The sequence below is a fragment of the Lipotes vexillifer genome, unplaced genomic scaffold, assembly GCF_000442215.2.
Source record: "Lipotes vexillifer unplaced genomic scaffold, Lipotes_vexillifer_v1.1 scaffold232, whole genome shotgun sequence".
In the NCBI taxonomy this organism is placed as follows: Eukaryota; Metazoa; Chordata; class Mammalia; order Artiodactyla; family Lipotidae; genus Lipotes; species Lipotes vexillifer.
The window spans coordinates 2,946,893-2,960,158 of record NW_006793997.1 but is presented as its reverse complement, the minus strand read 5'-3'; the positions used below and the strand labels follow the sequence as shown (position 1 = coordinate 2,960,158).

Sequence of the window (13,266 nt, the reverse complement as noted above, 5' to 3'; positions counted from 1 at the left end):
ATACACCTTAACAAATTTAAAAGAAGAGAAATTATACAATGTCTGTTCTCAGACCACAGTGGAATTATACTAGAAATAACAAATACCTGGAAAATCCCCAATGCTTGAATATTAACACATTTCTAAGTAACACGTGGGTCAAAGAAGAAACCTCATGAGAAATTTTAAAATATTTTGAACTCAATGAAAATAAAAACACAACTTACCAAATTTTGGGCATGTAGTGAAAGCAGTACTTAGAGGGAAATGTTTAACACTGAATAAATGTATATTAGAAAAAAGAAAAAGCTCTAAAATCCATCGTCTAAGCTTCTACTTTAGGAAACTAGGAAAAGAAGAGAAAATTGAATCCAAAGTGAGCAGAAGAAAAGAAAATAAAAATTGCAGTAGAAATCAGTGAAATTGAAAACAGGAAATCAATGAAACCAAAGCCAAATTCTTTGAAAAGATCAGAAAATTGATAAGCTTCTAGCCAGGCTAAGAAGAAAGAGAGAAGACACAAATTACTAATATCTGAAAAAATTTTAAAAGGGACATCACTACAGATCCCATGGATATTAAAAGTATAAAAAAGGAATACCACGAACAACTCTCTGCCCATAAATTTGATAACCTAGGAGAAATGGACTAGTTCCTTGATAGACGCAATCTACTAAAACTTATGCAAGAAGAAATAGACAATCTGAATAGGCCTATAACTATTAAAGAAATTGAATTGACAATTAATAACTTTCCAAAACAGGAACTGCCAGTCCCAAATGAGTTCACTAACAAATATTTAAGGAGAAATTATACCAATTCTCTACACTCCCTTTCAGAGGGTTGAAGCAGAGGAATACTTCCTAACTTATTCTATGAGGGCAACATTTCCTAATACCAAAATCAGACAGACAGTACAAGAAAACTGTATAGACCAATATTTCTCAAGAACGTACATGTAAAAATCTTCAACAAAATATTAGCAAATTAAATCCTACAATGTATGAAAAGAATCATACATCATGACCAAGTGGAATTTACCCCAGATATGCAAGGCTGCTTCAGCATTTGAAAAGTTGGGACTTCCCTGGTGGTCCAGTTGTTGAGACTCTGTGCTCCCAATGCAGGGGGCCCGGGTTTGATCCCTGGTCAGGGAACTAGATCCTGCATGCCACAACTAAAGATCCCACCTGCGACAATGAAGATCTTGCACGCGGCAATGAAGATCCTGCGTGTGACAACTAAGACCCAGCGCAGCCAAATAAATAAATAAATATTTTAAAAATCTGAAAAATCAATTAATGTAATCTATCACATCAATAGGCTAAAAAAGAAAAATCACCTGATCATATCAAAAGATGCAGAAAAAGATTAGACAAAATCCAGTACCTATTCATGATAAAACAAATAAACAAAAACAACCCCCCAAAACACAACCCAAAACCTCTTTCAGTAAAATAGGAATAGAGAACTTCCTCAACTTGATAAAGAATATCTATTAAAAACCTAATGGTGAGAAGCTAACCTAATGGTGAGAAGCTTGGTGCTTTCCCAATAAGATCTGGAACAAGGCAAGAATGTCCCCTCTTACCACTCTTCTTCAACACCCTGCTAGAAGTCCTAGTTAATGCAATAAGATAAGGAAATGAAAAGTATGCAGATTTCCAAGGAAGAAATAAAGCTGTATTTGTTTGCAGATCACATGATCATCTATGTAGAAAATCTAAAAGAACTGACCAAAAACTCCTGAAACTAATAAGCAATTATAGCAACATTCCAGGATGCAAGGTTAGTATGAAAAATTTAGTCACTTTCCTATATGCCGGCAAAAAAAGGAAAGCCCACAACTAGAAATACAAACAGTGCGAAAGGAAAAATCTCATTGGTAAAAGCAAATATACAGTAAAAGTGCTAAACCAACCACATATAATGCTAATAGGAAGATTAAAAGATGAAAGTCATAAAATCATCTATATCCACAATAAGTAGTTAAGGGATATACAAAACAAAAAGATGTAAAATATGATGTCAAAAATAGTAAATGTGGCAGGGAGAGAAAAGAAAAGCAAGGTTGTTAAATGCTTTTGAACTTAAGAGATCAACAACTTAAAAAACCCACACATATACGGATTGCTATATTTAAACCACATGCTAACCACAAACCAAAAATCTATAATAGACACACACACACGAAAAGAGAAAGAAATTCAAAAATAACACCAAAGATAGTCATCAAATCACATGGGAAGAGAACAAAAGAAGAAGAAAGGAACAGAAAAGAACTATAAAAACAACCCCAAAATAATGAACAAAATGGCAGTAAGTACATTAAATGTAAATGGACTAAATGCTCCAATCAAAAGACATAGAGTGGCTGAGTGGATATAATAAAAAGACCCACATGTATGCTGCCTACAAGAGACTCATTTTAGACCTAAAGACACACAGATTGAAAGTGAGGGGATGGAAAAAGCTATTCCATGCAAATGGAAATGATTATAATAGATGACTATGAACAATTATATGCCAATAAAATGGACAACCTAGAAGAAATGGACAAATTCCTGGAAATGTACAACCTACCAAGACTGAACAGGAAGAAATAGAAAATATGAACAGACAGATTACCAGGAATTAAATTGAATAAGTAATAAAAAAAAAAAAACAAACAAACAAAAGTCCAGGACCAGATGGTCCAGACTCTTTAGAGATGAGTTAACACGTATCCTTATCAAACTATTCAAAAAATTGCAGAGGAATGAACACTTCCAAAATCATTCTACAAGGCCAGCATCATCCAGATACCAAAATCAGACAAAGATAAAACAAAAAAAGAAAATTACAGGCCAATATCACTGGTGAACATAAATGCAAAAATTCTCAACAAAATATTTGCAAACCAAATTCAACAATACATTAAAAGGACCATACACCATGATCAAGTGGGATTTATCCCAGGGATGCAAAGATGGTTTAATATCCACAAAGCAAGCAATGTGATACACCACATTAACAAACTGAAGAATAAAAATCACACGATCATCTCAATAGGTATGGAAGAACCATTTGACAAACTACAACATCCATTTATGATAAAAATTCTCGACAAAGTGGAGGGAATACACCTCAACATAATAAAGGCCATACACAACAAGCCCACAGCTAACATCATACACAGTGTTGGAAAGCTCAAAGCATTTACTCTAGGATCAGGAAAAAGACAAGGATGCCCATTATCACCATTTTTATTCAACATATATTGGAAGTCTTAACCACAGCAATTAGACAAGAAAAAGAAATAAAAGGAGTCCAAATTGGAAAGGAAGAAGTAAAACTCACCATTTAGAGATGACATGATACTATACATAGAAAATCCTAAAGATGCCACCAAAAAACTACTAGAACCCAACAATGAATTCAGTAAAGTTGCAGAATACAAATTTAATATACAGAAATATGTTGCATTTCTATACACTAACAGTGAACTATTAGAAAAGAACTTAACAATCCCATTTACAGTTGCATCAAAAAGAATAAAATATCTCGGAATAAATCTAGCTAAGGAGGTAAAAGACCTTTACTTGGAAAACTGTAAGACACTGTTGAAAGAAATTGAAGATGACACAGATGGAAAGATATACCGTACTCATGGATTGGAATAATTACTATTGTTAAAATCCTCATACTACCCAAGGTAATCAACAGGTTCAATGCAATCCCTATCAAAATACCAATGGCATTTTTCACAGAATTAGAAAAAAATAATTCTAAAATTTGTATGGAAACACAGAAGATCCTGAATGGCCAAAACAATCTTGAGAAAGAAGAACAAAGCTGGAGGTATCACACTCCCTGATTTCAAACTATATTACAAAGCTACAGTCATCAAAACCATATGGTACTGGCACAAAAACAGACAGGTCAATGGAACAGAATAGAGAGCCCAGAAATAAACCCACATTATATGGGAAATTAATCTACAAAAAAATATGCAAGAATATACAATGGGGAAAAGACAGCCTCTTCAATATTACTCAGCCATAAAAAGGAAGGAAACTGGGTCATTTGTAGAGACATGGATGGACCTAGAGACTGTCATACAGAGTGAAGTAAGTCAGAAAGAGAAAAACAAATATCGTATATTACATATATGTGGAATCTAGAAAAATGGTACAGATGAACTGGTTTGCAAGGCAGAAATAGAGACACAGATGTAGAGAACAAACGTATGGACACCAAGGGAGGAAAGCGGGGGGTGGGGGTGGGGGTGGGATGAATTGGGAGATTGGGATTGACATATATACACTAATATGTATAAAATAGCTAACTAGTAAGAACTTGCTGTATAGCACAGGGACCTCTACTTCACTGTACAGGAGAAACTAACACAACATTGTAAAACAACTATACCCCAATTAAAAAAAAAAAGACATAAGTTTGGATTGGATTAAAAAAAAAAAAAGATAGCCTCTTCAATAAATGGTACTGGGAAACGTGGACACTACATGCAAAAGAATCAAACTGGTACATGCAAAAGAATCAAACTGGACTACTTTCTCATACCATATACAAAAATTAATTCAAAATGGATTAAAGGCTTAAACAATAAGACCTGAAACCATAAAACTTTTAGAAGAAAACAGGCAGTATGCTCTTTGACATTGGCCTTAGTAATATTTTTTTGGATATGTTCCCTCAGGCAAGAACACAAGAGCAAAAATAAATAAATGGGACTACATTAAACTAAAAGGCTTTTGCACAGTGACGTAAACTATCAAGAAAATGAAAAAATCAGCCTACTGAATGGGAGAAGTTATTTGCAAATGATATATCTGATAAGGGATTAATATCCAAAATATACAAATAACTCATACAACTCAACATCAAAAAATCAAACAACCCAATTAAAAAATGGGCAGAGGATCTGAATGGACATTTTTTCAAAGATGACATACAGATGGTCAACAGGTACATGAAAAGATACTCAACATCACTAGTCATCAGGGAAATGTAAATCAAACCACAATGAGATATCATCTCACACCTGTCAGAATGGCTATTATCAAAAAGACAACAAATAACAAGTGTTGGTGAGGATGTGGAGAAAAGAGAACCCTCATGCACTATTGGTGGGAATGTAAACTAGGGCAGCCGCTATGGAAAGCTGTATGGGGATTCCTCAAAAAATTAAAAATAGAACTACCATACAATCCAGCAATTCCACTTCTGGATATTTACCCAAAGAAAATGAAAACACTAATTTGAAAAGATATATGCACCCGTATGTTCATTGCAGCAGTATTTACAATAGCCAAGATATGGAAGAAACATACGTACCCACTGACAGATGAATGGATATGGAAGAGGTAGTATATATACAATGGAATATTCCTCAGCCATAAAAAAGAAATGAAATATTGCCATTTGTGACAACACGGGTAGACCTAGAAGGTATTATGCTAAGTGAAATAAGTCAGAGAAACACAAATACTGAAATACTGTATAATTTCACTTATATGTAGAATCTAAAAAACAAATGAACAAGCATAACTAAACAGAAACAGAGTCATAGATACAGAGAAAAAACATGTGGTTGCCAGAGGGAAGGAGCAAAAAAGGTGAGGGAGACTGAAAGGTACAAATTTCCATTTGCAAAATAAATGGGTCAGATGTATGAAATATATAGTGTGGGGGAATAATTACATAATATCTTTTCATGGTGACAGATCGTAACTAGACTTAGGTGGTCATCATCTTGAAATGTAGAGAAATATCGAATTGCTATGTGTGTAACAGGAACTAACATTGTGTTGTATGTCAATTATACTTCAAAAACAAACTCATAGATCAGATTTGTGATTACCAGAGGCGGGGGAATGCGGGGAGGGGGAACTGGATGAAGGCTGTCAAAAGGTACAAACTTGCAGTTATAAGATAACTAAGCACTAGGAGTGTAACGTATAACATGATAAATATAATAAACACTGCTGTGTGTTATGTATGAAAGTTGTTAAGAGAGTAAATCCTAAGAGTTCTCATCACAAGGAAATGTTTTTTCTATTTCTTTAATTTCATATTTATATGAGATGACGGATGGTCACTAAACTCACTGCGGTCATCATTTCATGATGTATGTAAGCCAAATCATTATGCTCTACATCTTAAACTTACACAGTGCTGTAAGTCAACTATATCAACAAAACTGGGAAAAAATATTATGGTATAGAACTCAGGAAAAAAAGACTCTGTGGTATTGGTGAAAGAATAGACAACTAGATCAGTGAAACGGAGATGAATAGGTGGAGTACAGAGAATTTTAGGGCAGTGAAACTATTCTGTATGATACTGTAACAGTGGATATATGTCATTATACATTTGTCCATCCCATGGAATGTACAACACCAAGAGTGAACCCTGATGAAAACTGCAGACTTTGGCTAACTAGGATGTGTGGATATAGGTTCATTTGTAACAAATGTACCACTCTGGTGGGGGGATGTTGGTAATGACGGAGGTTATAGATGAGTGGGGAAATCTCTGTACCTTCTGCTCAATTTTGCTGTGAATGTAAAACTGCTCTAAAAAGATAAATCTATTTTTTAAAAAGGAAGAGAAGATGGGAGGAGATGATGGTGGGGATGTGATGCAGGGCTCTACCTCCTCTGGGGGATGGGGGTGGGGCAGTGGCAGAAGCGTGGGATTGGGGTGGCGTGCTGGAAGTCACCAGCAGTCAGACCTTAGGGTTGTCCTCAGCTTGGGAGAGGGGCAGAGTCCAGTGGACCTGCTGCCCCACCTAAGTGCTCAGCTGCCCCAACATCTGGAGGCCAAGATTCTGCCTTTGCTGATGAGGCTGGAAGAGACTCTGAGGCTTTTATAAAAGTAGGGATGTTCCCCGTCCCCTACTTCCCCAGCCCCATCTTAAGGATGCAGGTCTGTGTTTGGACCCAGGACATTTGCACAGGTGTTCAGGAAGGACAGGGTGAGCCAGGGAGGTGTGGGCGAAGGAGCCCTGAGAAACCCTCGGGTGGAGCTGGAGGATGGAGAGTGAGGAAGGCTGGCAGGGGTACCTTGGAGGCAGCCCAGGAGCCCAAAGACCCAGCCCCGCAGGGCTGCGTGAGTCTGCCGTCCGTCCACGGTGGGGTCATCTGCCCACAGGCTCAGCCAGTAGCCACGGCAGAAGGAGGCCACTTGCTGGCAGAGGAAGAGGAAAAGTGCATGGAGGCAGAGCGGGGTGCCCACAGCTCGTAGGTAGGTCAGGTACATGGTAGCCTTCACCTGTAGCACACATAGGAGAGATGGGGGCAGAGAGACACCCCAGGGGGAAAGAAGAAAGGCCAGGTGGGGCTCCCAAAACTTGCCAGTGGGGCAGATGGAACCACCATGCAGTACCTCCCACCTGGAGCATCCTCTCCCCTCCAGGCCCACCCAGCCTCAGGACCCCCTTCCTCTATGGCTTCCAGATGGCAGTGGGAGCCTTAAAGGGGACAGGCTGTGGCACTTTTCTGAGTTTGGAGTGATTTATTGAACACCTACTATGGGACAAGCATGTGTCTCCATCCTCATCATAATTCCCACCTGACAAATAGGGAAACTGAGGCACAGAGAGGTTAAGCCACTTTGTTTAAAGTCTGGTTCCTACAAATCTGAAATTCTCCATGCAGCTGCAGCCAGAGGGAACTTTTGAAAACTGGTTTTTTTTTGCTGTTGAAAACATCTTGCTGTTGCTAACCTGCCCTGGACTTTCTCTTGCTCTGAGAAGAAATTCTAAACCTCTTGTACCCTCTTTCACCTTACCATCTACGCACTATCCGCTGGTTTCATGGGATCCCTTTCTTTTCTCTGGCACCCTAAGCGCCTTCTCACCTCAGAGTCTCTGCCCCTGCTGTTCCCTCTGCCTGGAATGCTCCTCCCCCTGCTCTTTCCATGGCTACTTCCTTCGCATCCTTGAGGGATGTCAAATGTCACTCCTCAGAGCATCCTATCCAAGCAGGTCCCTGATCCTTGGTCGGTCCCTGTCTCATCACTTTCTTTATGTTGTTTATAGCATTTATCACTACCTGATATCACCTCGCTTATTAGCATAATTGTTTTCTCACTCTCTCCCCTGCCCCCCACCACTAACCTGCAAGCTCCACCAAGGCAGAAACTTTGTCTGGCACACAGTGGGGGTTCTGTAAATGTCTTCTGGATGGATGAGTAGGTGGACGGTTGAGTGGGCGAATGGGTGAGTAAATGGGTAGGTGGGTGGGTGGATGAATAAATGAGTGGGTCTGTAGGAGGGTGGGTGGATAAATGAGCGGATGGATGGATGGATGGCAGGGTGGCAGATGGGTGGATGGTTGTGTGAGATGGATAGAAGAGTGAGTAGATGGGTAGGTGGATGGATGGGTGAGTGGGATGGATGGGCGAATAGGTGGAAAGGTAGATGGATGGATGGATGAATGAGTAGGTAGGTGGGTGAATGGGTGGGGGATGGGTGGACAAAGCAGCATAGGAGAGAGGAAGCACAAGTTTCAGATTCAGACTGTCCTAGGTTTAAGTCCCAGGCTGGTCACTTGCTAGCTGTGAGAACACAAGCAAATGTCTGAACTCTTTAAGAACCCAGTTTCTTCATCTCTAAAATGGAGCTGTCACCATCTGATTTTAGGGTGGTTGTGGGCATTAAGAAGTAGGAAGTATCTAGAATCTTACGTGGCACATAGTAGGTGTTCAATAAAGGTGAGTCGTCCCCCCAGCCCCATCCCCCCCAAAGTGCTGCATCTCTTGGGAGGTCCTGAGTCCCCGGGGGCAGCAGTGGCAGTGGATGTGGAGTGGGCGAGGGAGCAGCGGGTGGTTACCCTGCCATATTGCATGCTGTCCTCTCCTTTTGGCTGTCCTGCCCCCTCAGGATCATCTAGGGGAACCCCTGTCTGGGCCTCTGAAGTGGCGCTGTCCTTCTCAGGGACTAACTTCATGGACCTGTCATTTAGAGGAAATGAGGACAAATGAGTGTCTCTCTTCGTGGGGTGTATATGCCCAACCCTCATGGCCACTGGAAGCCACTGAGCCACTCTCTCATTCGTTCATTCAACTAACGTACTGAGCACCAACTAGGTGCCATGCCCCAGTCCTCCCTCTGTGGTGCCCAGCTAGATGCCACCTATCACCCCAGAGTCAGGCAAGCCTGTTCTTCCGACGCCATCTCACTGAATGAACTTATTTGCCATCTTTGGAATTTGGTTTTCATTTTGGTCTAAGCTTTGCTGCAATCATTTTGCACCTGCTGTTTATTCTCAGATTTGTCAGTCCAGGTTTGCAGGAAGTCAACTTCGCACAATTCAGATGCTAAAGATTTCTTGAATGTTCCTTTTATCTGTGGCTGAGTAGGCTGACAACCTTAAATGTGAATTACCATCTGCTAACTGTGAAACCATGGGCAGCTGACAATCTCTCTGTGCCTCAGTTTCCTCAGGTGTAAAATGGGGATAATCTATGTCTTTCTGTCTGCCTATCTCTCTATTTATTCACCTATCCATCTTTGTGATATTGTGATTTATGTTAAGAAATATATACTTGGTCTTTGACCCCATGCCTGGCACAGAGTTCCTAAAACCCTTGTAAATTCCTAAGTGATAAGAGCCCTAGGAGCATCTTTTGTTCTACTGAGGTGACTCTGGGTGGGCTCCTGGATGGCTCCTGGTTGGGGGCTGGTCATCAGAAAGACTAAGCCATGACTAGAAGCTTGGAATTTTCAGCCCCACCCGCATTCTCCAGAGAGGGAAGAGGGGCTGGATATGGAGTTAATAATGGATCATGCCCACACGAGGAAGCCTCCATAAAACCCCAACAGTATGGGATTCGGGGTGCTTCCCGGTTAGTGGACACATCCACATACCCAGAGGTTGATACACCAAGCTCCACGGGGACAGAAGCTCCTGCATGTGGGACCCTCCCAGACCTCACCCTGTGAATCTCTTCATCTGGCTGTTCTGTCTCCTTTGTCACATCCTTTAATAAACTGCTAAATGTACGTGTCTCCCTGAGTTCTGTGAGCTGTTCTAGCAAATTACTTGAACTCGAGGAGGGGGTGATGCAAACCCCCATTTTGTCCCCAAGTAGGCCAGAAGTTGTGGGAACCCTAGAGACCTACTACATGCAATTGGCATCTGAAGTGGGGGGAGCAGACTTGAGGGACTGAGCCCTTAACCTGTGGGATCTGACATCTCCAGATAGACAGTGTCAGAACTGAGTTGTGGAGAATTGCTTGGTGTGAAGTTTTGCGGGGGGGCAGGGGGCACCCATCTGGTGTCAGAGTGAACGTTGTAGTTGTGTGAGAGTAATGGAGAGAAAGAGGGAAGACTAGCAGGTTTTTCCAATACAGTATTTACCTACCTACATCCGTCTATGAACTCTACCTATCATCTATGTATCTATCTGTCTATTCATCCATTCATCATCTATCTGTTTGTCTATCTGTCACCCTATTTGTCTACCTACCTACTTACCTCTCTACCTATTATCTACCTATCTGGTCTTACTTAGGATACTGTGCACTGTGAAGACAGCGGGCCAGACCAATGTGTGGCCCAGGAGTACTCTGACTGGCTAGCTGGGATGGGAGGAACTGGGGCCCAACCTCAGGGACCGAGGCCCTCCAGTTCCCCCTGTAGTTCCCTAACAGCTGGCACTTAAGCTCACACTCTCTGGTTCCCAGTGGTCTGTTGTTCTGTTTCACAAGGTCACTTTCCATAAAAAGGGAGAGCACAGGAGTCCAGCTATGGCCTGGCTAAAGGGGGCAGCAGGCCTCCTCCTGGTGGCCCCCACCAGCACCAAGCGATGCTGATGTCCTTCAGAGCATGAATGACAGGGCCTGGCATGGACATTAACAACTATGGCGTGGATCCTTCTTTGGAGCTGGCCCTGCCCCATTCCAGCCATGAGACAACTCTGATAAACTTTAGGGCATTCATCACATCTGAGGGCAAACTGATCATCCTGTGAACAGAACATGTGGGGACTTAATCATTGTGGCTAATTGATTGGCAAATAGTCTCTGGTGAACTATCCCACAGCTGAGCCCCATGGTGGGTCTTAAGCAGATGTTCAATCCAGAATGGTTGTGGCCGCCCCCTACCTGCGTGAGATGCAGGTGGTGACACAGCCGCCTTGCTTCAGCCTCAGCTTTTGTGCCCTCCCCAAGCTCTGCACCAGAGCAAACTCACCTCTCTGGTCCACCCTCAGGCCTCCCACCTCCAGCAGAGCCTCTGCGGTCCTTGACACTGGCCGGGGGTTCTGTTTCTGCAAGGTCAAGGGAGCCGTGTCACTCTATGGGGGTCGGTACCTCAGGGTCCAGATGCCAGCTTTGACACCCACGGGCTGTTCAGCCTCCACTCGCTGAGCATCCATTTTCTCTGATCTGCCTCCTCCCCTCTCTCTCCATCCTCCCTGGGCTCTTCCAGGAACATTATTCATTCATTCACTTATTCACTTGGCAAATATAATCAAGCATCTGCTATGAACTTGGGGTTGGGAAACAGCAGGAAACACTGCACATAGTCCAACAGCTCGGGTCTCCCCAATACCCTTGCATAAGCAATTCATTGTGTCTACAATGTTCCTTCCAGGTAGCTCTCACCCAACCTCAGGTGTCATCTCCCCCAGGGAAGGACCCTCCTGCCCACCGTCCCCCAAGCCGGGAGGGTTCCATCTTCAAGCTCCAGGAGGTTGACACCGTGAACCAACACTTAGGGTTTTTACCTGGGTGAAGCAGGGCTCAACAGAGGAGGCAGAGCCTGGGACGGGGGACCTGGCTGTGAAACCCCCTCTGTAATGCAGGGGCAGCACACAGCCTGCAGTTGGAGGTTCAAAGCCCAACACTGCAACTTATGAACCAGGTAAACTTGGACGAGTTCCTTAACTTCTGGGCCTCAGTCCTCATCTGTAAAATGGAGCTAAGTACAGTACTGACCTCATAGGGGCTAAGTGATGATTAAATGAGTGAATGGAAGGGCCTCTGGCTGTTCTTTATCACTCACTGTGGCTGCGCTTGGATCACTGACTTCACTTCCAGAACACTGTCATTTTTTCAGTGGGCACTGTGTTCTCTGGGTTAGTAGAAGCCCTAGCTGGCATGTTGGGGGCCTCTGGCCTCAAGGCACCAAATGACCTCTTTGCTCAGTCTCTGTAGCAGTTTCAAGCACAGACCCTGGAGTTGAACACACCCAAATTCTAATGTGACCTTGGGCAAATTATTTAACTCTCTCTGGCCTGAGTTGCTCATCTGAAAAGTGGCAGCCATAATTGCAGGTGTCCCCCAGGGGTGTTGTGGAGACCAAATGAGACAATGCATGTTTATAGAAGAACTTAGCACAGCCCCTGGCTCATAGAAGGTGCCACTGGCTCTTACTGGGGGCTGGGTGGCCTTGTGGGAGAGGCGTCTGCCTCCAGGCCTGGGCCTGCAGGGAGGGTGTGGCCAGAGTGCTGCACTCTGGCCAGTGGGATCTGTGGAACCTTCTCTCCAAGGGTGGCAGAAGCCAGGCACAGAGAACCAGCAAAGCCCAGCCAGTACCTCCTTCTCCTCCATCTCCTGGCTGTCTGGCTCCATCCAGAAGGCCCGCCAGTGTCCCCTTCCTGTGCAGAAGCTCCTGGAAGGAACCCATCTCTGCAATGGCCCCATCTTCCAGCACCACGATCCAATCAGCCTGGGGCAGGACGTGGAGCGCATGGGTGACGAGAATCCGTGTCTGGGCAGGAAGGGATGGAATTTACACTCGTGCGCTTGACCACTGTTCCAGAGCTGGGGAAATGCGCCGGGAGTGTCCTGGGGCTCAGAGTGGGGAAAGCTCTCCTTCTTGTGCTCCTGCCCTTTTTCTCAAAAATAGCACGTCCCAACAGTGAAATAAAGGGACTCCTTCAACCTGTCTTGAAACCAGAAGACACGGAGTTCAACTGAACGTGGCCAGTGACCTGAGGCAGAGCTGTGGTAGTTTAACCACAGACCCAGAAGCAGGAAATGACTGCTCAGACTTCCCTGGTGGCACAGTGATTAAGAATCCGCCTGCCAATGCAGGGTACACGGGTTTGATCCCTGGTCTGGGAAGATCCCACATGCCACGGAACAACAAAGCCCATGTGCTACAACTACTGAGCTTGTGCTCTAGGACTCATGTGCCATAACTACTGAAGCCTGTGCACCTAAAGCCTGTGCTCCGCAACAAGAGAAGCCACCACAATGAGAAGCCTGTGCACCGCAACAAAGAGTAGCCCCCACTCACTGCAACTAGAGAAAGCCTGCGCAGCAATGAAGAC

The 13,266-nt window shown here is 43.3% G+C and overlaps 1 protein-coding gene across 1 annotated transcript in view; it reads right to left on the bottom strand.

The window, feature by feature from the left end:
- ABCC6 (ATP binding cassette subfamily C member 6) overlaps positions 1-13,266 on the bottom strand; it is a 60,472-nt gene that overhangs the window by 14,837 nt on the left and 32,369 nt on the right. Inside the window, exons 19-22 of the mRNA XM_007466938.1 lie at positions 12,527-12,701; positions 11,181-11,256; positions 8,817-8,937; positions 7,047-7,254 (exon numbers count right to left, since the gene is read on the bottom strand). Of these exons, the coding sequence (XP_007467000.1) occupies positions 7,047-7,254; positions 8,817-8,937; positions 11,181-11,256; positions 12,527-12,701 (580 nt within the window). The remainder of the gene's footprint in view (positions 1-7,046; positions 7,255-8,816; positions 8,938-11,180; positions 11,257-12,526; positions 12,702-13,266) is intronic.